This window comes from Scyliorhinus canicula, chromosome 2, assembly GCF_902713615.1.
Source record: "Scyliorhinus canicula chromosome 2, sScyCan1.1, whole genome shotgun sequence".
Lineage (NCBI taxonomy): Eukaryota > Metazoa > Chordata > Chondrichthyes > Carcharhiniformes > Scyliorhinidae > Scyliorhinus > Scyliorhinus canicula.
Window position 1 is genome coordinate 7057622 of NC_052147.1, and position 24710 is coordinate 7082331.

A 24710-nucleotide genomic window follows, 5' to 3' on the forward strand; every position below is an offset into this window, starting at 1 on the left:
ATATCTAAGGAAATAAGGGAGAGTATCAAATTGAAGGAAAAAGCATATAAAGTGGTAAAGATTTCTGGGAGATTAGAGGACTGGGAAATCTTTAGGGGGCAACAGAAAGCTACTAAAAAAGCTATAAAGAAGAGTAAGATAGAGTATGAGAGTAAACTTGCTCAGAATATAAAAACAGACAGTAAAAGTTTTTACAAATATATAAGACAAAAAAGAGTGGCTAAGGTAAATATTGGTCCTTTAGAGGATGAGAAGGGAGTTTTAATAATGGGAAATGAGGAAATGGCTGAGGAACTGAACAGGTTTTTTGGGTCGGTCTTCACAGTGGAAGACACAAATAACATGCCAGCGACTGATAGAAATGAGGCTATGACAGGTGAGGACCTTGAGAGGATTGTTATCACTAAGGAGGGAGTGATGGGCAAGCTAATGGGGCTAAAGGTAGACAAGTCTCCTGGCCCTAATGGAATGCATCCCAGAGTGCTAAAAGAGATGGCTAGGGAAATTGCAGATGCACTAGTGATAATTTACCGAAATTCACTAGACTCTGGGGTGGTCCCGGTGGATTGGAAATTAGCAAACGTGACACCACTGTTTAAAAAAGGAGGTAGGCAGAAAGCAGGAAATTATAGGCCAGTGAGTTTAACTTCGGTAATAGGGAAGATGCTGGAATCTATCATCAAGGAAGAAATTGCGAGGCATCTGGATAGAAATTGTCCCATTGGGCAGACGCAGCATGGGTTTGTTAAAGGCAGGTCATGCCTAACTAATTTAGTGGAATTTTTTGAGGACATTACCAGTGCAGTAGATAACGGGGAGCCGATGGATGTGGTATATCTGGATTTCCAGAAAGCCTTTGACAAGGTGCCACACAAAAGGTTGCTGCATAAGATAAAGATGCATGGCATTAAGGGTAAAGTAGTAGCATGGATAGAGGATTGGTTAATTAATAGAAAGCAAAGAGTTGGGATAAATGGGTGTTTCTCTGGTTGGCAATCAGTAGCTAGTGGTGTCCCTCAGGGATCAGTGTTGGGCCCACAATTGTTCACAATTTACATTGATGATTTGGAGTTGGGGACCAAGGGCAATGTGTCCAAGTTTGCAGATGACACTAAGATGAGTGGTAAAGCGAAAAGTGCAGAGGATACTGGAAGTCTGCAGAGGGATTTGGATAGGTTAAGTGAATGGGCTCGGGTCTGGCAGATGGAATACAATGTTGACAAATGTGAGGTTATCCATTTTGGTAGGAATAACAGCAAACGGGATTATTATTTAAACGATAAAATATTAAAGAATGCCGCTGTTCAGAGAGACTTGGGTGTGCTAGTGCATGAGTCACAGAAGGTTGGTTTACAAGTCAACAGGTGATTAAGAAGGCAAATGGAATTTTGTCCTTCATTGCTAGAGGGATGGAGTTTAAGACTAGGGAGGTTATGTTGCAACTGTATAAGGTGTTAGTGCGGCCACACCTGGAGTATTGTGTTCAGTTTTGGTCTCCTTACTTGAGAAAGGACGTACTGGCGCTGGAGGGTGTGCAGAGGAGATTCACTAGGTTAATCCCAGAGCTGAAGGGGTTGGATTATGAGGAGAGGTTGAGTAGACTGGGACTGTACTCGTTGGAATTTAGAAGGATGAGGGGGGATCTTATAGAAACATTTAAAATTATGAAGGGAATAGATAGGATAGATGCGGGCAGGTTGTTTCCACTGGCGGGTGACAGCAGAACTAGGGGGCATAGCCTCAAAATAAGGGGAAGTAGATTTAGGACTGAGTTTAGGAGGAACTTCTTCACCCAAAGGGTTGTGAATCTATGGAATTCCTTGCCCAGTGAAGCAGTTGAGGCTCCTTCATTACATGTTTTTAAGGTAAAGATAGATAGCTTTTTGAAGAATAAAGGGATTAAGGGTTATGGTGTTCGGGCCGGAAAGTGGAGCTGAGTCCACAAAGGATCAGCCATGATCTAATTGAATGGCGGAGCAGGCTCGAGGGGCCAGATGGCCTACTCCTGCTCCTAGTTCTTATGTTCTTATAAAGGAACATCTGAAATTATGGGTGACTGCTAATCTGTATATAGATTGGGCAAATTAGTAACAATACCATACAGGAGGAATCCCTGGAGTGTAAAGGGGATGGTTTCCTGGACAAATACCTTGATAATTAGCTGGAGAACAGGCCATCCTAAACTGGATATTGTGTAATGAGAAAGGAATAATTGGTGATCTAGTTGTGCTAGACTCCTTGGGGATGAGAGACCATAATATGATGAAAGTTTTCACCCAGATAGAGAGTGATGTAGATGATTCTCAGACTAAGGTCCTGAATCTTAATAAAGGAAACTACGAAGGTATGAGGCGGAAGTTGCCTATGAGGGATTGGGACACATTACTTAAAGGGACGACGGTGAACAGGCAATGATACATATTCAAAGAGCGCATGGGTGACATGTTCATTTGCAACAATTGTTCATTCCTGTCTGACAAAATTAAAACTGGAAAAGTGGCCAAGCAATGGGAAATTAGAGCTGGTATTAGACCAAGGAAAAGGCATACAAATTGTTCAGGGAAAACAACAGATCTGAGGACTGGGAGCAGTTTAGAATTCAGAAAAGGAGGACCAAGGGATTGATTAAGAAGGGAAACATAGAGCATGACAGTTTGCTTGGGGGAATATAAAATATGACTGTAAAAGTATCTATAGGTTGTGAAGGGAAAAAGGTTGGTGAAGACAAATGTAGGTCCTTTACAGTCAGAAACAGGGCGGAATTCTCCCGTACCCGGGGGGGGGTCCCCGGTGGCACGGAGTGGCATGAACCACTCCGGCGTCGGGCTGCCCCAAAGGTGCGGAATCCTCTGCACCTTCAGGGGCTAGGCCGGTGCCGGAGTGGTTTGCGACCCGCCAGCCGGCGTGGAAGGCCTTTGGCGCGCGCCAACCGGGGCCAAAGGGACTCCGCCGGCCAGCGCAGGTCCGCGCATGCGCGGGAGCATCAGCAACTGCTGATGTCAGTGCATGCGCGAGGGTGGTTCACCTACGCGTCTACCATCGTGGAGGCGGACACTGACGTCGCGTAGGAAAAAAGTGCACCCACGGTACAGGCCCGCCCGTGGATCAGTGGGCCCCGATTGCGGGCCAGGCTACCGTGGGGGCGGGATTCATGCTGCTCCCCGGCGATTCTCCAACCGGGGGGGGAGGAGAGAATCCCGCCCTGAGAATTTAAAATGGGGGACAAAGAAATGGCTGACCAACTGAATACTTACTTTGGTTCTGCCTTCACAAGAGGACACAACATACCAGGCATGCTGGGGAAAACAGGATTTAGTAAGACGGCAGAATTGAAGGAAATTGGTAAGAGTAGAGAAATGGTTTGGAGGAAATTGATGGGATTGAAGGCCAATAAATCCCCAGGACCTTATAATCTACATCCCAGGATACTTGAGGAAGTAGCCCTAAAAATAGTGGATGCGTTGGTGGTCACCTTCCAAGATTCTGCAGACTCTGGAATAATTCCTGCAGATTGGAGGGTAGCTAATTTAACCCCAATATTTAAAAAGGGACGCAGAGAGAAAACGGAATTATAGACAAGTCAGCCTAATGTTGGTAGGGAAAGTGCTAATGCCCATTACCAAAGATTGATTTCATAGTACCTGTAGTGTGTGTATTTGACCACAGCCAATCGGTGTGCCTCATGAGACCATTGTAACTTGTAGTATACTTTGTCATCTGTTAATCTTAAAATTTGTGTGTGTGACTCTTAACCCCCCCCCCCTCAAGGGAATTTAGGGATGGGCAATAAATGCTGGCCCAGCCAGCGAAGCCCTCATCCCATGAACGAATTAAAAAAACAGTTGGATAGGCAAATGGTATGTTGGCCTTCATTGCAAGACACTTGAGGACTAGAGCAAGGATGTTTTACTGCAGCTGTACAGGGCTTTGGGGAGACCATACCTGGTGGATTGTGGCATGTTGGTCTCCTTATGTAAGAAAGGATATACTTGCCATAGAGGGATTGCAGCAAAGGTTCACCAGACTGATTCCTAGGATATCAGGACTGTTATATGAGGTGAGATCGGGTTGACTGGGCCTGTGCTCATTGGAACTTAGAAGAATGAGAGGGGATCTAATTCAAATGTATAGAATTCTGACAGGGCTGGATGTGGGAATGATATTTCCTCATACTGGAGGCCTAGAGCAAGGGGTCGCAGCCTCTGGATACTTGGTAGGCCATTTAGGACTGAGATAAGTAGAAATGGGTGGTACGGTGGTTAGCACTGGTACCATGCAGTACGGGGGTTATCTGGGGCTGGTTTAGCACACGGCTAAATCGCTGGCTTTGAAAGCAGACCAAGGCAGGCCAGCAGCATGGTTCAATTCCCGTACCAGCCTTCCCGAACAGGCGCCGGAATGTGGCGACTAGGGGCTTTTCACAGTAACTTCATTTGAAGCCTACTTGTGACAATAAGCGATTTTCATTTCATTCATTCACTGCTTCCTCACAGCGCCAGGGATCTGGGTTCAATTCCGTCCTTGGGTGACTGTGCCCTGTGTCGGCATGGGTTTCCTCCGAGTGCTCCGATTTCCTCCCACAGTCCAAATATGTGCAGGTTAGGTGGATTGGCCATGATACAATTGTCCCTCAAGTGTCCAGGGATGTACAGGTTAGGTAGGGTTACAGGGTTGGGACAGGGGGGGTAGCCTCTTTCTTTCAGAGGGTCGATGCAGACTCGAACAAAGAAAAGTACAGCACAGGAACTGGCCCTCCAAGCCCGTGCCGACCATGCTGCCCGACTAAACTACAATCTTCTACACTTCGTGAAAGAACAAAAAGACTCGATGGGCTAAATGGCCTCCTTCTGCCCTGCAGAGATTCTATGATTCTAAATTTCTTTGCTTAGAGGGTGGTAAACCTATGGAATTCTCTACCACAGAAACCTGGATATATTTAATAAAGAGAAACCTATTTCTGAACTCATGGAGAGAGCTCTAGTGTGTGGCGTTGAGACAGAGGATCAGCCATGATCTTGTTGAATGGACGAGCAAACTTGAAGGGCCAAATGGCCTAATCCTATTTTCTATGTCTCTGTTAAAGATTGATGTACTTGAACCCTCCGGGCCCTTTGTACCTGTAGCATACACTCCTTAGAACAGTGCCATTTCATCAATTCTTCCTCAAAAATTCACCTCAAACTTTTTTAAATTTCCTCTGCCATTTGCCTGTTCATCCAGCTAGCCTATCTTGTCTCCTGTGCACTCAATTGGTTATCATCCTCACTGTTTGCCACACCCCCAAATTTGGTATCACCTGAATTTTGAAATGGAACTTTGAATTACAATATCCAAGTTGTGTATATATCGGAAAAAAAAGTCCTTGCATTGACTCTTGAAAAACACAAGTGTTTCCAGTTTAAACAGTGACCATTTAACACCACTATTCTTCAGCCAACTTTTTAGTCCAAGCTGATACTGTCCCTCCTATTCCATGAGCCTCATTCCGTTAACCAGCTTTTTAAATACATTAATAAAATGCATATAGACAAGATCCAATGTATTCCCTTCATTATCTTTCTTTGTTATTTAATCAAAACATTACATTAGATTAGTCGTGCACTATCTGTCTTTTACCAACTTGTGCTGTCTGACCTCAATTAGTTCAAACCTCTCCCAAGTGCTTATTGTATTTTGCAACCCCCCCCACCAACCAACCTATTGTTTCTAAAACCTTACCCAACACCAAAGATAAACTGGCTAATCTGTAATTATTAGGAATGTCCTTGTACCCTTTCTTTGCCACTCTCTAGTCCTCTGACACTTCCCATCTTCCCTATGTAAGAAAATGAGGAAGGTTATGGATTTCACTTTCTCCACTCAACTTTCTCCTTTAGCAACTTGGGATGCAAGTCATTCAGTCTAGACCAGTGTTCTTCAAACATTTTTTCCAGGGACCCAGTTTTACCAACCGGCCAACCTTCGCGATCCACGCAGGCCGGCCTGCGCGACCCACCATTTTCTCTTGGCTTGTTTGCTGCTGACAAAAATGGAGGAAATAGTTTTGGGTCCCTTTAGCCCTCGTACACGCTCCTCCAATGAAACCTGTTGGATGAAGGTGAAGCTATACAGTGTCGGAAAGTATGGAGTCTCCATCTGTCCAAAGTTCTGCATTTTTTTCCTATGAAATTTTATAAAATAAACCCCCCCCCACCCCAAACTTGTAAAAAAATAAAATAAAATAAATAAAACCGCCCCGAACTTGTGAAACAAAATGCTGCGGCCGTTTAAATAAAAAAGCGGCCGCGCATGCGCAGTGCGGCCGCATTTTTTCTTACATGTTCGCGACCATTTTGAAGGCCAATTGTCGCCGGCGTTACTAACAGCCGGCTGTTGGGTGCAGATTTGCGCGATCGGGTGTGTTGCAACCCTCCGCTACCCTCCCGACACCGTGCCACCGAGTTTGACAATGCCTGGTCTAGACAACTTGGCCACTCTTAAGGATAGCTAGCTTTTCCAGTACATATTTGCTTTTGTTGCGCCTCACTTCATAGAGTCCACAGAATCCCTACAGTGCAGAAGGAAGCCATTAGGCCCATCAAGTCTGCACTGACCCTCTGAAAGAGTACCCTACCTAGGCCCACACCCTGCTCTATCCCCGCAACCTCACCTAACCTGCACATCTTTGGACTGTGGGAGGAAACCCACGCGGACACTGGGAGAACATGTAAACTCCACAGTTATCCAAGGCCAGAATTGAATCCGGGTCCCTGGTGCTGTGCGGCAGCAGTGCTAACCACTGTGCCACCCACTTCTCGGAGAATATGTGTTATAGAAGTAAAACGATGCGAATAGGTGACAAAAAATATTTTAAAAGTGAAAATTGTTTGGTTTGTCTGTTTATAATTTTTTGGTTTCTAGTATTTATAGTTAATTAACTTTATTTTCCCTTTTACTTTTTCATTTCCCTATCAAACCAGGAATTGAATATTGAACAATGATGTGATTACGCCAAGGGTACAGATCTCACGATGCTAACATTTAACACAAACAGGACAAATGTAGACGTCTGTGAAACTGTAAGTGGCAAAAAGGAGCAGAATTGGAACATGGATAATTAAGCTGAATTTGCACTGATGCTTCGTTCAGGGTGTGAAAGAATGGTTTCTGTGACACAGGTCTTTGCATTTCTGAATTTTTTTAATTTGCCAGATAAATTGTTGATCCACAGAAAACACTAAAATGAGACATGCTTTTGGGATAAGAGGACTAGATTTATATTTATAAGCACTGAGGCAGCAATGTTCTGAGATAAAAACCAACCGAGGTTCCATTGTAAAACTTCCTTTCAAAAGGCTTGTGGAAGTGTCATTTTCAATGCTTGGGCAATGTGGTACAACAATTAAAACAGTTGATCATAGAAAATGGGAGCTGGAGTAGGCCATTCGGATCTTCGAACCTGCTCCACCATTAAATATGATCACTATGGGTCCTCTGTCTCAACGCCTTACTCCAGTGCTCTCCCCGGATCTCGTGATCCCTTTAGAGTCTGGAAATGTATTTACTTCTTTCTTAAGCATATGCAATGATGTTGCCTCCACAGCCTCCGGCGGTAGAGAATTCCACAGGCTCACCACCCTCTGAGTGAATAAATTTCTCCTCATCTCTACCTTAAATGACTTATCCCCTCTCCTGATTCCGTGATCCCTTGTTCTAGACACCCCAGCCAGTAGAAACAACATCCCTGTATTCAGTCTGCGAGTGCTGTCAGTACTTTTATATATTTTAATTAGATCCCCCTCATTAATCTAAATTCCATTGAACACGGGCTCAATCAACCTGATCTCACCTTGTACAGCCCTGCCATCTTTGGAATCCGCCTGGTGAACCTTTGCTGCACTCCCTTTATGGCAAGTATATCCTGAAGGAGGCAAAAACTGCACACATTACAGCAGATGTGCTCCCACCAAGGCTTTGTACAGCTGAAATAAAACATCTTGCTCCAGTACTCAGGCCCTCTTGCAATGAAGGTCAAGATACCAGTTGCCTTCCAAACTGTTTGCTGTACCTGCATGCTTGCTTTCAGTGATTGTTGAGCTCTGACATCTAGTTCCCTTTGTACATCAATATTTCAAATCTATCACCATTTAAATAATACTCTGCCATTCGGTTTCTCCATCCAAAGTGGAAAGCTACGCTTTTAATCCACGTTATACTGCAATTGCCATGCATTTGCTCATTGTCTAAATCACTTTGAAACCTCTGAGCATTCTCTTCACCTTTCCACCAAGTTTCATGTCACCAGCAAATTTGAAAGATTACTTTTGCTTCCAAATCCAAATCGTTGGTTTATTGTGAATAGCTGGTGTCCAAGCACTGATCCCTATGGGACCCCACTAGTCACTGTCTGCCACTTCGAAAAAGATTCATTTCTTTCAACTGTTTCCTGTCTGCTACCCAATTCTCAATCAATACCATCACCCCCAATCCCATGCACTTTAATTTTGCACACTAATCTCTTATGTGGGACTTTTTTATCAAGAGCTTTCTGAAAATCCATATGCACCACATCCATATCTACTCTACTAGTTGCATCCTCAAAAATTCCAGCAGGTTTGTCAGACATGATTTCCCTTTTGTAAAAAATTTTTTTATTGTCACAAGTAGGCTTACATTAACACTGCAATTCAGTTACTTGAAAAGCCCCAAGCCGCCATACTCCGGCGCCTGTTCGGGTACACGGAGAATTCAGAATGTCCAAATTACCCAACAGCATGTCTTTCGGGACTTGTGGGACGTAACAGGAGGAAACCCACGCAGACACTGGGAGAACGTGCAGACTCCAAACAGATAGTGACCTAAGCCAGAATCGAACATGGGACCCTGGAGCTGTGAATCTATGGTGCTAACAACTGCGCTGCCCTGCCGCCCATGTAAATCCATGTTGACTTTGTCTAATCCCGTTAATATTTTCTAAGTGTCCTATTATCGCATCCTTTTATAATAGCATTTTTGTTAGGACTGATGTTTAGTCTAAGCGGTCTGTAATTCCCTGTTTTCACTCTGCCACCTTTTTTAAATAGTGAGGTTACATTTGCCACACTCCAATCTGCTGGGTCTGTTTCAGAATATACAGAATTTTGGACGATGACAACCAACAACTGCCATGGCTACCACCTTTTAATACCCTGGGATGTCGATTATCATGCCGTGGGGATTTAGGGACTTTCATTCCTATTAATTTCTCCACAATGTTTCTAATACTATTTTTCTTCAATTCTCACTAGATCCAATATTCCTTTGCATAAGTTATTTATATTCCTCCGTGAAGACAGAACTAAAGTAGTTGTTTAATTGTTCTGCTATTTCCTATTCTCTTATAAATTTTCCTGTTTCGGGCTATAAGGGATTTAGGTTTTGAGTGATGATTATCGAGTAAAACTTTCAAAATACAAGCTGTCAAAAATGGGGCCAGGCATTTCCATAATACCAGCCATACCACATTTGGAGCATAGTGTCCAGTTGCACTGGTGACTGGTGAAGAAAACTCTGTCGAGCTTCTTGAGTGTTGTTGGAGCTGCACTTGTCCAGGCAAGTGGGGAGTATTTCATTACACTCCTGACTTGTGCCTGACTGAGCTGTTTTGATGCTATTACAAATCTTGGGTCTGCTCTAGATAATCTATTATGTTTTGCTGTCCTGTAAGCATGTTCATTTGTTTTTACTGGCCAATTTCTAGTAACGTGGTGGGTTGGGCCGTTAACAAAATGGTCTGTATTAAATAAACTGAATATGGGAATCTGGTATGCTTTGGAAATGCACATTAATCACTTGGCATCTGCAAAAGTGAAGTGACTGCTTAAGAATCCAGGGGCAGAAATAGACCATGCAGCTTCTTAAACCTGTTCTGCTATTTAGTTAGATCATGCCCCATCTTGATTTGTATGTGGAAACTTATGTACTTTTAAATTGTATCATCAAAGGGAAACATGTAAATGAGATACAGCAGGTGGCCAAGGATATGACCTTGCAGGTCCCGCAGAGGTAATTGTGGGAATGGGAAGAGGAGCCATTTCAGGAAATAGTTGGCTTTGGTTTGGTAGATAAGAATGGAACCAGGAGGACAGAGTTCCCACTAGTTGTATAACGATGGAGAGCTATTGGAGAAGGACATAAGTGGGCAACTGTGCCAAAGGCTGCAGACAGAATCACAGAACAATATAAGTACAGAAGAGGCCCTTCGGCCCATCAGGTCTGCACCACCGCATGAAAAATTCCTGACCTGCCTACCTAATCCCATTTGCCAGCACTTGGCCCTTAGCCTTGAATGTTATGACGTACCAAGTGCTCATGTAGGATGTGAAGCAACCCGCCTCTGCCCCTCTCGCAGGTAGTGCATTCCAGACCGTCACCATCCTCTGAGTGAAAAGGTTTCCCCTCAAATCCTCCCTGAACCTCCTGCCCCTGATCTTGAACTTGTTCTTCCCACCCCTTGTAACTGACCCTTGAACTAAGGGGAACAGCTGCCCCCTATTCACCCTGTCCATGCTCCTCAATATCTTGTACACCTCTATCAGGTCGCCCCTCAATCTTCTCTGCTACAGCGAAAACAACCCAAACCTCTCTCTTTATAACTCGTGTGCCATCCCAGACAACATCCTGGTGAATCGCCTCTGCACCCCCTCCAGTGCAATCACATCCTTGCTATAATGTGGTGACCAGAATTGCACACAGTACTCCAGCTGTGGCCTCACCAAAGTTCTATACAACTCCAACATGACCTCCCTGCTTTTATAATCTATGCCTTGATTGATAAAGGCAAGTGTCCCATATGCCTTTTTTGCCACTCTATTAGCCTGCCCTTTTGCCTTCAGAGATCTATGGGCAAACACGCCAAGGTCCCTTTGTTCAGACAGATTGAGCAGGACAAAGGGGGACAGCTTACCGTACTCAGTCACATCGGATTTCATTTGTTCCTGAATGCCATTTTCTTACTGCAGCAGGGGCAGAAAACTGATTGGAGGAATTCAGATATGGAATTTTGGGTAAAGTGAACGTGGATTTGGGAGATGGCGGAATCTGTGCCTGATACAATACACTGGTGTTTTTCTTTTAACATTCCTCACATTATTTCAATAATCCTCTCTAGTTATCCATACCAGGTTAGAATAACTTGGTCAAAGGAGACTGAAGCTTGAACAACATTTTTTTTTAATGAATGCAACCGCTTTCAGTGAAATGATTTTACAGCCCACACAATCCTAACTGGCAGTGCAGTCTATATTCATTCCAAATATGGATCTCCATTTGTAGTGATCTCAGATTCCACGTGAATCTAGAGGCAGGTGGGAGAATTATTTGATTAAAGAAATATTTGTTTTAAACTCATTTTTGTATCATGTAAGTCACACCTTAAAACCAAGATCTATTGAAGGATTGCTGTTTTCTTTTTAGGTGCTGATCACATTGCTGTGCATTTTACATATTTTATTTTTAAAATCTTGCAAGTCATAATTTTCTGTTGATGATCACCACCAAAAATGTTTAACATGTTTGTGACATTCCCCCTTTGTTATTGTAATAGAGTTGTTACTTTAACTGAACAGATGAATTATTTAATTAAAATGGTAGTGTTAGATTGATGGATTATTATTTAAGTAATTGCTAACATGTTTGGTCCTAATGAGAGGTTAATTTTATAGAAATAACCACGGCACGATGAAAGTGTTAAAACGAAGTACCATGAAAATATGGTTTGCAATAATGTTACATGGAGCCAATATGTATGCTTACACAAGGGACTGAGTCCTCCAGCCGCCTGCTGAATACAATCCACTGTGCTCTTATTGATTATTAGCGCTGCTCCTTACGTGTGCTCAGAAATTTTATCCATTCTCAAATGGTGAGGCTGGGCTTTATCCTCATTCATAAAAAGTCAACCGTTGGATAATGAGAGCACACTGTTACGAAGATACTGTACAAATTGAGCTTTTCTTTTGCTGGAGCAGGCAAGGTTTAAGTGGGACTTGGAGGTCCAAGATTGGTATGGTTGTTACAATTTCAATGGTAGTAGATTGTTTGCATTGAGCACAGATTGCAGCAGGTGAACCCATTTAATTTAGAAAAAAATAATTTACATGCAGTATGGTTAATATTTGGGTCATAAACGTGAACTGGTGAATGGCCTGTTTTTCTTCCTTAGCACTCTGTGATTCCAACACAAACACATTGAAGATTGTTCTAAGTTCCAGAACTTAACCTGATGTTATAAAGAAGACGCTTGCAAATATGCTGCGGCAGTTTTGCTATTAATTCCACAAGACTCCGCTTTTAAGCACCTCCCTTTTGTGGGACTTTATATATTGGGCTCCTGAAAGTCCAATTATGTCCTCACTAGTTTACTTGTGTCCCCAGTAAATAATAATAATTGCTTATTGTCACAAGTAGGCTTCAATGAAGTTACTGTGAAAAGCCCCTAGTTGCCACATCCGGCACCTGTTCGGAGAGGCCGGTGCGGGAATTGAACCCGCGCTGTAATTGTTCTGCATTACAAAACAGCTGTTTAGCCCACCTTGAGATTTGGAGCGAGATGGGGCTGAGGGAAAGTAGTGATAAGTGGGTTAAAAATTGTACTTTGTCCCTGGAATGTAGTCTGTGGACCACAGGAAGAAGAGAGGAAGTCCAGAAAGGATCAGTTGAACTTGGCTGTAAAACGTGACACAGTATAGATGTTGGCTCAGGTTGAGATTTGGTTTGGCTGTGATTCCCACCATTGATTACTCGGTCTCTGCATAAAAGAATGACAGTTGCCAGTTGGCCAAGTATTGTAGGGCGATGGTGTTTCTGGAATCATTTTCTAGCAAGAGTCAACACCTGGAGAGAGGGGGAACAATTAGGGTCAAATAAAACTGTACTTCCCAATTGTGAAGTTTGTATTTGGTGTCCTGGAATTGCAAAGGAGCTTTCTTTTAGACCACAAAACATTACTCTTTGTGGTTGGTTACTTCTCAGGTTTTGCTGGAACATATGAAATGACAGAAACAGTGGATGAATGAAAAGACCGCATTGTGAAACCTAAACATGGCAGGATTACAGCTCATGACACCTGCTTCATCACCAATGGGTCCCTTTTTTGGACTGCCGTGGCAGCAGGAAGCTATCCATGATAACATTTTTACACCAAGGAAATATCAGGTCTGTGTTTTTTGAAGAATGGTAAGAATATGTAGGTATTGTTGGACTTGCTCAGATCAATGTTTGCCCTTTAACCTAGAATTCACAACACAGCAAATATGTGTTCAGCTATAAATTTTATGATTTCATCCTAATTCCTTCCAACCCTATTGCCCCCTTCCTGCGCAATAACAAAATGGTATCCCACAAGTCAGAAGCTCACTGTAGGGTAATCTATTCCCCAGGATAATTTGCTCCAATCGCACAAATATGCACTTTAGACAGAACCATGTAACGCAAGTTTAAACATTACCTACTTTGAAAACATTCTTGTGGGAAGAGGCCAACCCACGAAATATGGCTTCAGCGTGAGCACCCATGCATAGAAACCCCAAGGGTAGCTGTGTGATATACTTTTAGTACATGACTAACTATAAGCTGGGAGCTGTATTTGAATGCATTGAGCAAGATAAAATGAAACTTTAGCATCTCCAACTTCTCCGAAGGAATGTGCTATTTTTAAAGAAAGTTATTCCATGCCTTTGTTTGCATTCCCAGATACAAATTTGCACTTAATTACGCTGATACAGATTTGCCACATTCCTTAGTACTGTATATTAATGTGCCATGATTCATGTAGCGTCAGAAGTTCATTTGGGTCATTGGTACTTGTACGCTATAGGTACAATGATAGTTGTGGTGTGTGCTGCTCCACACAAGATGTAGGAGCAGAATTAGGCCATTCGGCCCATCAAGTCTGCTCAGCCATTCAACCATGGCAGATATGTTTCTCATCACCATTCTCCTGCCTTCTCCCCGTAACCCCTAATCAAGAACCTATCTATTTCTGCCTTACAGACACTTGGTGACTTGGCCTCCACAGATTTCTGGGGCAATGAGTTCCTCAGAGTCACCACCCTCTGGCTAAAGAAGTTCATCTCAGTTTTAAAGGATCATCCCTTCAGTCTGAGGCTGTGCCCTCCGGTTCTTGGCTTCTCTAAGTCTAGACCCCTCCGTATTCTGTAAGTTTCAATGAGATCCCCCTCATCCTTCTGCACTCCATCGAGTACAGACCCGAGTCCTCAACCGGTCCTCGTATGACAAGCCCTTCATTCCCAGGGTCATTCTTGTGGACCTCCTCTGGAGCCTCTCCCAAGGCCAGCCCATCCTTTCTTAGATACGGATACACCTGCACTAGTTCAATTTTCCCAGTGCCACCAGCAGTAACAGCTAGTGTTTATCTAACCTATGTGTGTGTTTCTGTTCCTAATTGTCACATGGAGGACAAAAATCCTAATCATACACTGCTGGGCTCGGTGACAGCAAAGTAGGGTTCAAGGAAACTGGTGTATCCTATATCTTCCAGTGGCTCAGTTGATGAAGAAACTGTCGTTGGCATATATTGACCAGAAAGTTCCTGTCCGTAACTGTTTGGATCCTATAATTGTCCTCATTTCCCTGAACTAGGTAGGAAAATTCATTCCAGATTATTGTTCATGGATCTGCATCCCGTGACTTCTGTTGGAAAGTGCATCTCTCTGGACATTTGTTAGGGACACGATTGGGCTCATTTGTGTAATACCCACTCCGATTAACGAGCCACTTGCAGTAGCTGTCGAGGCATTTGCACAATGTACTGCTATGCAGGTGTAGGGAAAGGGAGAAAGAATGAAAGGAAAATGATTAGTATTTCAGCAGTTTTAACCTTGCTCCTGGACTGATTGCATTGTTATCTTTTTCAGGTTGAACTTCTAGAAGCAGCTTTGGAACATAATACTATAGTTTGTTTAAATACTGGCTCAGGGAAGACTTTCATTGCAGTGCTACTTACAAAGGAACTATCTCATCAGATCAGGGGACAGTTCAACAAGAATGGATCACGGACTGTGTTTTTGGTTAGTTCCGGTAAGTATCATGCTACATAACCATGTAAACCACCTGAAAAGGAACTGAATATTGTAAACTCAATCTCTTTATTTCCAAATTGATTATGGTAACCACCAGTATTTTAATTTCAAACCAAAAAGTGATCCATCCTTAGATTTTGGTGTGTCAGCCTCAGCATCCCTAAACTAGGAAGGAGCAAAGATTCCCAGGGTTATTATTAACAGACAAATCCTTCTGAAAGTGTTTGAGTGTGGATTAATTTCTTGGTGGATTATATAGAGTACATCAAATAATTGTCAGCAGATATTCAATTGCAGGACACCCGTTACACCCCCCCCCCCCCCCCCCCCCCCCCCCCCCCCCCCCCCCCCCGATAGTAATCAGGATTGAGGGCTTTGGAATACTGCACCAATATGGAATGTTCCCACTGTTGTCCCGGCTTAGCTATTTAGGGAAGATCAAACCTAGGGCCTTTCAGGATTGTGTGACTCAGGTAATCTTAGGACTGTATAGTATCTGATGCAGTTAGTTCAGGTAACGCTGTAAATCTGAAAATGTCTCTATTTAAATTGCATCATTTTTGTTCATAATGTACTCTGAAGGACACTGTGTAGTGGGTAACTGAAACCATCTCTTCCAGCACCCTCTGTGGCTCAGCTAGCAGCAGCTGTCAAGACCCATTCAGATCTGAAGGTGGGGGAGTATTCCAATTTGGAAAACATTGAGTCATGGGCAAGCAAAGAATGGCACAAATGTTTCATTGGACAACAGGTATTTCAGCACAGGTTCATGATATTATTAGAGATCATAGTCCGAATGCTGGATTTGTATATGTTTTGACGTAAAATAACAGCACTGTAAATACCCTGTATTAACCAGGCAAATATGTTTCTATTACACAAAATGTGAACTGTGATTATCCATTTTTCCTCTCCTAATTTTTGTTATCTACATAGGTGCTAGTCATGACTTGCCACATCTTCTTGCACATCTTGAAAAGGGGCTACCTTTTCCTCTCCAAAATCAACCTCCTGGTGTTTGATGAATGTCACCTTGCAATTAAAGAACATCCCTATCAGGAGATTATGAAGGTATAATGACTAGCTCTCATTTCACCATCTAAGTCTGCCATAACTTTACACACTGGGTGGCAAGACCAAGTGTAATTCTCATGTGGCGTTGTAGACATAGTTCAATTGATACTTTTAGTCATATTGTGTTCTTTTAAATTTCCGTTATAAATAACATTTTAATATCTGCATTTCTAATAGAATCTGTCTGTGCAAACTTATGTTCTAATTGCAACCTCTGGGTACCCTGGAAGTTTTATTTGGGGCTGGTTTAGCACAGTGGGCTAGGTTAGCTGGCTTGTAATGCAGAACAAGGCCAGCAGCGTGGGTTCAATCCCCGTATCGGTATCCCCGCACAGGCGCTGGAATGTGGCGACTAGGGGCTTTTCACAGTAACTTTATTGAAGTCTACTTGTGACAATAAGCGATTATTATTATTGTTATTATTAATTGGAGTGTGATAGGTTTACATTGTTTCATTCCTATGTGGAAGTGGAAATCCATATTGGGAGAAAGAATATGCAGATATACAAGTTCCTTTGCACTTCTGTCCCTCGATGTCTGAATTTTTGATGTCTTTCCAAAATAATCCAAGCTTGTGAACATTCTCTCTCTTCTCCCCTCCTCCTCCTCCTCCTCCCCTGGCCCCAGTTAAATTTGGTTTAGCGATGGAAGCATTTGTTTTCTCATGCTGTCTATCAACCATGTTGATGTGACTTGTTTGGATCCCAAAGTTCTAACTACACTTATGAAACGTAATCTGTGTAAGCCACAACATAAGGTTTAAAGCTTCTCATTGGAATGGAGGGCATTAAGAACATAAATATGAGTGGAAAGACCATATGGCACTTCGAGTCTGCTCCACCATTCAATAAGATCATGATTGATCTTTTGCCTTCACTCACTTTCCTGCCTTATCACCATTGGGGGCATTAACTGAGTAAAGATAAACAGCTTTAAATCTCAGCTCTTTGAGGTGTTGTGATGTGATGTTTGTTTTTTCTGCTGTTCCTGAGGGTTTTTACATTTTTCTTGAGAGCTTGAAGGTGTTAGCAGCTTTACTGTATTGGTCTTTCTGGCAGAGGTCATTGGGTAGCCATCAGGAGTCTCCATTTGTAAAGTCACTTTTTTGTTTGCATCATGAGGGGGCAGTTTTGAGTTTACTTTGAAAAGGTGGGGAAAACATTGACGGCATTTTATATTAATTTTTTAAACTTGTAGTTAATGCCAGAGGCCATATTGCCAGGTATCCTTTGTCTTGAGTTGACCTTAAGGTGCTTCTTAACGTAACTGCAAGACAAATGCATTAGGAACCGTTTTATTTGCACCTTGTTGAGTAAGATCTGCAGTTTGAAGGTTTGTTGAATGCCAAGACTTAAAGAAATACCTTGGCCTTTCAGAGACTCAGTACATGTCAAGTCGTAAAATAGTAATGCTTTTCAGGGGGTGATGGGTTATATTCCTACTCTTTTATTCTATCTCATCACCTGTTAGTGGGATGTTGTTGTAATTCTTTTGCCTCTGACATGGCAATCCTGATGCGACATGGGAAGAGGGATGTTCAGAAAATCCATCAGGTGACTAAGAAGGATCGGTTCCATGTTGATTTTCTTGGTCCTTGTTTATTGCACATAGTGCATGAACATTGTTTAATGCCTCATTTAAACAATGTTTTTTAAAAATTGTGAAGTGTGGACTCTAATTACCAGCATTCACCTTGTAGGAACAAAACACTACAAGCACGTTCAGCAGGATAGCTTCCCTTTAGCTGCCTGTTGGAGTAGAAACTAAGCAATGAATCTTGTGCATAAATTCTCTCGGGAATCTGATGTTTATGTAAAGGCGTGTCTGAATTCATATAGTAAGAAGTCTTACAACACCAGGTTAAAGTCCAACAGGTTTGTTTCAAACACTAGCTTTCGGAGCACTGCTCCTTTCTTGGGTGAATGAAGAGGTATGTTCCAGAAACATATATATAGACAAATTCAAAGATGCAAGACAATGCTTAGAATGCGAGCATTTGCAGGTAATTAAGTCTTTACAGATCCAGAGATAGTTGTAACACCAGGTTAAAGAGGTGTGAGTTGTACAATTCACACCTCTTTAACCTGGGGTTACCCCAGTGATTAGAATGAATAATTATCTCGCCTTTTACGACTCTTTAATTAAAGCTTTAGTGGACGCACTACCTGTATGTATTTTGAACCAGGATTTTTAATAAGATTACTGTCACAAATATAAATATAACATAACAATTTCTACATTCATCGCGCTATATAGTTAAAAGTCCCGTTTCTGTTATTTCAGTTTGAAGTCATGCTACTTGGCCTCACCCCAAGTTGTTGGTGAGATCCAGTTATGAACCAATAACATTTTTGCCAATATTCTCTGGCCTTTGAAATTCTTTTTTCCTGCCAGCAGTGCACCTCCGCCTGTAGGTTTCCTGCAGCGTGGGGTGGCTTCAATAGGAAATCCCATTGAGATGCGGCAGACATAGAGAATCCTGCCACCAGCGAACGGTACATCACTGAGAAACACATGGCTGGGGGAACAGAATGCCCCCTTTGTTTAAAATAAACAAGGTTTGAGATTCCAGGCATTACTAGTGAAGAAAGCCTCAAGATTCCAAGGGTTTTGAATAAACAAAAATAGACTTGACCGTACAAGGTTAGAAAGATAAAAGAACTTGCAATATCTACTACTATAACATAATCACGGTAAGTATGAGGTACATGTGAATTAACAGGCAAACTGTGGTCGGAGTTACGTAGTACACAAAAAATGAGAGGTGCAATCAAAAAGAAATCCATGGATTTCTCTAACAACCAACCCAAACATTCAGTCCCATTGAGAGTCATCAAACCCGCTGAAACTCCCATTGTTCTCACCAGGGTTTCCCATCTTCATGTTCCAAGATCTTGCTCAAAATATGCTCCAACTTTGACAACTTCAACAATGGCCCACCTTGCAATGTTTCAATCTCAGCTTCTGCAATATCATTTCCCTCAATTTCCGAGTACACTCAAACGTTAACCTTGAAGCACAATTTCAGCTCTTCAGCCGCGCCAAGGAGAACCGCCTCAACGGCCCAGCACAGAGTCACAAACCTTCAGCTGTCTTCATGGATCTTCCGAGCATGTCTGGAGCCCGCTTCACTTAAAGTCCGTCCCCGCAGCTCTTCATCTAACGTGGATCCAGTTTCTCTGCTCCTTTCTTTTAGCTTATATGGTGCATTTGCTGTCCATGTCTTTGTCCCACACCCAGGACACTTGCTGGCTGATCAAGTAAAGAAGTTACTGCTCACTGATAGATTCTGCTAAGTTTGATAGATTTAAAAATTAAATCAGCACTGCAGCAGCTTTCAAAAGCAAAATGTCTAGTCTTGAGTTGTTTTCGTGAGTGCTGTTTTAATGTTTTGTTTTTGGTTATTTAGATGTGTGAGGAGAATCCCTCATGCCCTCGTATCTTGGGGCTAACTGCCTCCATTTTAAATGGAAAATGTGACCCTTCTGAGCTGGAGGAAAAGATTCTGAAGCTGGAAAAGATTCTCCGGAGCAGTGCGGAGACTGCCACTGACCTGGTGGTGTTGGACAAGTGAGTTGTCGGCATATTTCAATTTCTTGATTCTTCATTTTGTACGAATATGAAGATATCTTTTGAGGGCTGGTGTTGCTGTAGGTCAGCGCCTTAATCTTTCATTTTAAGTCTGATAATCTTGCACCTAATTCAGTCTGATGCAAAGCGGTGTCTACCCGCTGCAATGGTTCGACGAGACACATTTGGATGGTCACAACCTATTTTCTGGTTTGATCATCCACACTGCAAACTGGCCATCGTTGAGCAGTGTGGCTCTGAGAGCCTAAAAGGATGACCAATATGGAAGACAGAAAATTCCCATTGTTTCAACGCTTGTCCAGGATCAGACTTTGAGAGGTATCACTGGTGTAGAGTAGGATGGGCATTGTTTTATTTGGCTGCCGTATAGTTGCCATTCTAGAGCACAGATTATGCAAATTGGTCACATTCATCACACATCCGTAATTGCCCCAGAACCTAGTGATGGACCCCCCACTTGTGATTTTTTAAATTTTGCATCAAGTAGGTTAAGGGACCATTTCAGAGGACAGGCAGTGAACCACATAATGTGAGACTGAAGCTACATGCAGGCCAGATGGTATGATTATGAGGTTTCTTTCCCTGAAAGGCATTTGGATTTTTCTAACATTTTATGGCCCTTCTGCCGGTGCCAGCCCTCAAATTGCCACATTTGTTAAATTCAGATTCCGAATCTGCCATTGTGGGATGTGGACTTCATTATATCCAAATCATGTCCATTTTATTATACCTGTATTTAAATTGAATTGTTAATTTAATATGTTGTACAAAATTAATAAAAGTTCTGTTGTGAAGATGAGGAAAAGGTACAGAGTAAGTATTACTGAATGCCATGGTCAATTTATTCTCATCTTATTTTACTTGTAGGTACTCTTCTCAGCCTCATGAAGTTGTGCTTGATTGTGGACCATATGAGGATAAAAGTGGACTGTATGAAAAGCTTTTAAAAGAGTTGGACGAAGCACTTAATTTTATTAATGACTTCAATAACATATCTCCATATGGTGACGATAGAGGCCCAACTTCAGTCCCCAAGCAGGTATATGCTTAGAATGAAGTGTGTGATACGCCCCCTTGTAATAGAATTTGTAGCTTACAAAGGGTCAAATTTATTGTTTATTGCGGGCAACAATGCTGAGGATAGATTCCTGCAACATGTTTGTTTGAAATTTCTTAGCAGGTTACTGAGGTCCCAACTGTTTACAAACCACTGCTCTGTCTCCAGGATGAGGGTGTAACAGTTATAGAGCATGAATTTGTGTCCGTGGTTCAAACCACATCAATTCTAGTAATGTTAGTGGGAGGGGTGACTAATGGAAAAGAGTATCCTGTATCCGAAATCGATGCTGTCTGATGCAAGAGGTTGCCTACTCCATTCTTGTTTAATATCAGCAAATGTTGTTTATGCTGAATAAGAGGTTGCCTACTCTATTCTTGTTTAATATCAGCAAATGTTGTTGATTATGGAACTAAGTATGATACCCTGTAAGACCTTTTCCAAAGCAAACATAGATTTTATTTTTGAGATGAGGGGCTGGATTCTCCGCCGGCAGGATGCTCCGTTTTGCCAGCAGCCCGGGGGTTTCGACGGCGTGGGGCTGCCCCACAATGGGAAACCCCATTGGCCGGCCAGCGTAACAGCATCCCGCTGGCAGGGTGAAACGGAAATGTGGCGGGGTGGAGAATCCAGCCCAAGATGTCTAGTCCTTTGAATCCCAATTCGGTTATTATTTTAAAATTCATTTTCAAAGTTTCAAACTGTGCTGCTCCTGCACAAATGTTTTAAATGTAGATAATGAAAGGTTAACTTCCACAATGAATCATTATGTGTCTCTTTGATTACCATAGGTACTGGTAGACTGCCGTGCAGTATTAACTGTTCTGGGGCCTTGGTGTGCAGATAAAGTAGCTGGGATGATGGTAAGAGAACTGCAGAAGTATATAAAGCACGAGCAGGAGGAGTTGAACAGGAAGTTCCTTTTGTTTACAGACACTCTTCTAAGGAAAATTCACGCACTCTGTGAAGAGCACTTCTCACCTGCTGCACTCGATCTGAAATATGTGACTCCAAAAGTCAGTAAACTGCTGGAAATCCTGCATGAGTATAAACCGTTTGAACGGCAGCAGTTTGAGAGTGTTGAGTGGTACAACAACAGAAACCAAGACAACTATGTATCATGGAGTGATTCTGAAGATGAGGATGAGGATGAAGAAATAGAGGAGAAAGAGAAGACTGACACTAACTTCCCATCCCCATTCACCAATATACTGTGTGGGATTATTTTTGTTGAGAGACGCTATACAGCAGTTGTCTTAAACAGGTAAGAGGCCCTTGTCTCCAGGAAGCAGTCTTGGAGCATTGGAGCAGTGAATATATAAAGTAACATCCTTGGGGATTCGTGGCCTAGTCTCCAGGAAGCAGTCTCGGAGTATTGGAGCAGTGAGTGTATCACGTAACTAACCGCGGAGATTCTTGACCTAGTCTCAGAGGATGGAGCAGTGAATATCGGGGATTCCACTAAAGCTGTAAAAACTGAAGTCACAGGAAAGCTGTGGCCTGATCGGCTGGTAGGGAATCTGGTAAATTTGAAAAAAAATCCACTGTAAAACAAATTAGTTAGTTAATTAATAAGTAGGGCAGGCGATGTGCAGTAGCTGCATGATGGCAGAACCCATTGCGAGCTACAGTGACCGCATCTGCAGCAAGTGTTTGTTGCTCGAGGAATTCCGGCTCAGAATTGAGATTCGTTCCAGGGATGAAAGGGTTGAGGGGCGTGTGACAATTTGGGGTTATGCTCGCTGTAGTTTAGAAGGATGAGAGGGGATCTGATCAAACTGTATAAGATACTAAAAGGAATTATGAAGTAAACGTAGACCAAATGTCCCTCTTGTAGGGCAATCGAGAAAGAGAGGTCACCGATAAAGGCTGAGAGGTGGTAGATTTAGAACTGAGATGAGAGGAACTACCACTCGCAGAGGGTGGTGAATTTGTGGAACTCACTGCCCCACAGTGCAGTGAAATCTTGAGTCATTAAATGGTTTCAAGAAGAGATAGATATGTTTATAATTTTTTTTTTAAAAAACAGGTTAAAGGGATATGAGGAGCCGGTAGGGAGGTGAATTTGAGACCAGGAAGAGATCAGCCATGATCTGATTGAATGGCGAAGCAAGCTCGAAGGGCTGAATTGCCTACTCTGCTCCTATGTTTGTATGCAAGTCCATACTGAGAATCTTGTGTGCAGTTTTATATACCCTGTTTATAAAATGGAAATTGATACATTGAAGGAAATTATTCAGCGATTACTAGAATGAGCTTCTTTTTGAGTCGAGAATTATCGAGCTATTATTGGGTAAAAGTAGATTGAAAGGAAGTACCAATCTTCAAAAGGTGAGATTTTGCATGCACCAGGTTTCACAAAAATTGTTGGGCATGAGGATGTCTAATGAGCTACACATTCTGTCCATCCCAGTTCATCCATCCAGAAATATTTTAAAGCCCCCCCACCCCTCGACATTGAAGCATTCTAAGTGTGCTTTCAGTTTTCACCTTTGCTACTCTTATCTAGAACTTTATTCTAAACGTTAATTGTTCATTATGCGGAAGTATTTTTTTTAAAACTATATTAATTCCGAAAATTTTCAATTTATAACATCCCAAAAAAGTAAAGCAGATGCATACAATTTTTTAATAAAACTATCCCCAGAACCCTCTGCCACTTCTTCCCCCACCTCACTCCACACATCCTTCTCAAAAGCAAAACCTAACTCTTAATCCTGTTTTCCTTTTGCTTCTTCCAACGAATCCTTCTACCTCTCCCATCATCTGCCCAAACATATCTGATATCCTCCCTTCCCCTGTCTGGTCAAAAGAGAGCACCTTATCCATTAGAGAAGACGCTGGTATCGGAGAAAATGATGAGACTCAAAAAGAAGCTCATTCTAGTAATCGCTGAATAATTTCCTTCAATGTATCAATTTCCATTTTATAAACAGGCCCATCAGGTAAGTTCTGTACCTGCAAATATCTAAAACCATTCCCTCCCAGGAGTTGGAACTTCTCCACCAATTCCTCCAGCTCAGCAAATCTACCCTCCACGAACAAATCCCTAAACCCGAGGCCTCCACCCTCCCAGATTTTATATGACAAATCCATCCCAAACAGTATAAACCTATAGTTCCCCTGCAAGAAAGCTACATCTGTGTTGGGGTTACACATAGACATAGGGGGCGATTCTCCGATTATGGAGGCCCCGTGTTCGCGCCGTCACGTTTCACGACGGCGCGAACTGGGCCCGGGCACGACCTATTCTGGCCCCCAATAACGCCCACAGGAGGCCAGCACGGCGCTGGAACGGTTCATGATGCTCCAGCCTCCTACTAACCCGCGCATGCGCAGTTGGGCCAGCTCAATCCTGCGCATATGCAGTTGGGTCGCGCCATCCTGTGCATGTGTGGGGAGCTACTTACGTGCGCTGGCCCCGACCCAACATGGGGTCGGTATTCAGGGGTCGGCCACGCCGGTAAGTAGTCCCGGGGGGGGGGGAAGAGAGGCTGGCCTGCCGATCGGTGGGCCCCGATTGCCCACCGACCCTACCGGAGGCCCCACTGGTGCAGGAGCCCCCCGGCCACCCCACGGGCGTTCCCGCCGGCAACAACCGGGGTGAAAGGCGCCAGCGGGACTCTGTCGTGTCCGCACGGCCCATCCGATCGAGATTCCAGCGGCTGGTGCCGTGCTAAACACGCCGGTGCAAATGCCGCCGATTCTCCGCACCTCGGAGAATCGCGCGCCGGCGTCTGGACATCGTGGCGCGGTCGCTCCGATTCTCCGCCCCAGCGTGGGACTCTGAGAATCGCCCCCATAGAATTTACAGTGCAGAAGGAGGCTATTTGGCCCATCAGGTCTGCACCGACCCTTTGAAAGAATACCCCACACTTCCACCCTAATCCCCATAACCCAGTAACCGCACTATACCTTTATGGACACTA

At 43.1% G+C, this 24710-nt stretch overlaps 1 protein-coding gene across 4 annotated transcripts in view; it reads left to right on the forward strand.

Moving 5' to 3' along the window:
- Positions 1 to 24710, forward strand: part of dicer1 (dicer 1, ribonuclease type III) — a 174222-nt gene that overhangs the window by 52715 nt on the left and 96797 nt on the right. For 3 of the 4 annotated variants that reach the window (XM_038822311.1, XM_038822319.1, XM_038822325.1), the window contains exons 3-10: positions 6960 to 7058; positions 12991 to 13173; positions 14895 to 15057; positions 15680 to 15810; positions 15996 to 16130; positions 19543 to 19703; positions 20592 to 20763; positions 21573 to 22045. In XM_038822311.1, coding sequence (XP_038678239.1) covers positions 13060 to 13173; positions 14895 to 15057; positions 15680 to 15810; positions 15996 to 16130; positions 19543 to 19703; positions 20592 to 20763; positions 21573 to 22045 — 1349 coding nt within the window. In that variant the 5' untranslated portion in view covers positions 6960 to 7058; positions 12991 to 13059. Of the gene's footprint in view, positions 1 to 6959; positions 7059 to 7089; positions 7158 to 12990; positions 13174 to 14894; positions 15058 to 15679; positions 15811 to 15995; positions 16131 to 19542; positions 19704 to 20591; positions 20764 to 21572; positions 22046 to 24710 lie in introns of those variants that run through there. The other variant, XM_038822335.1, reaches the window with a different exon arrangement.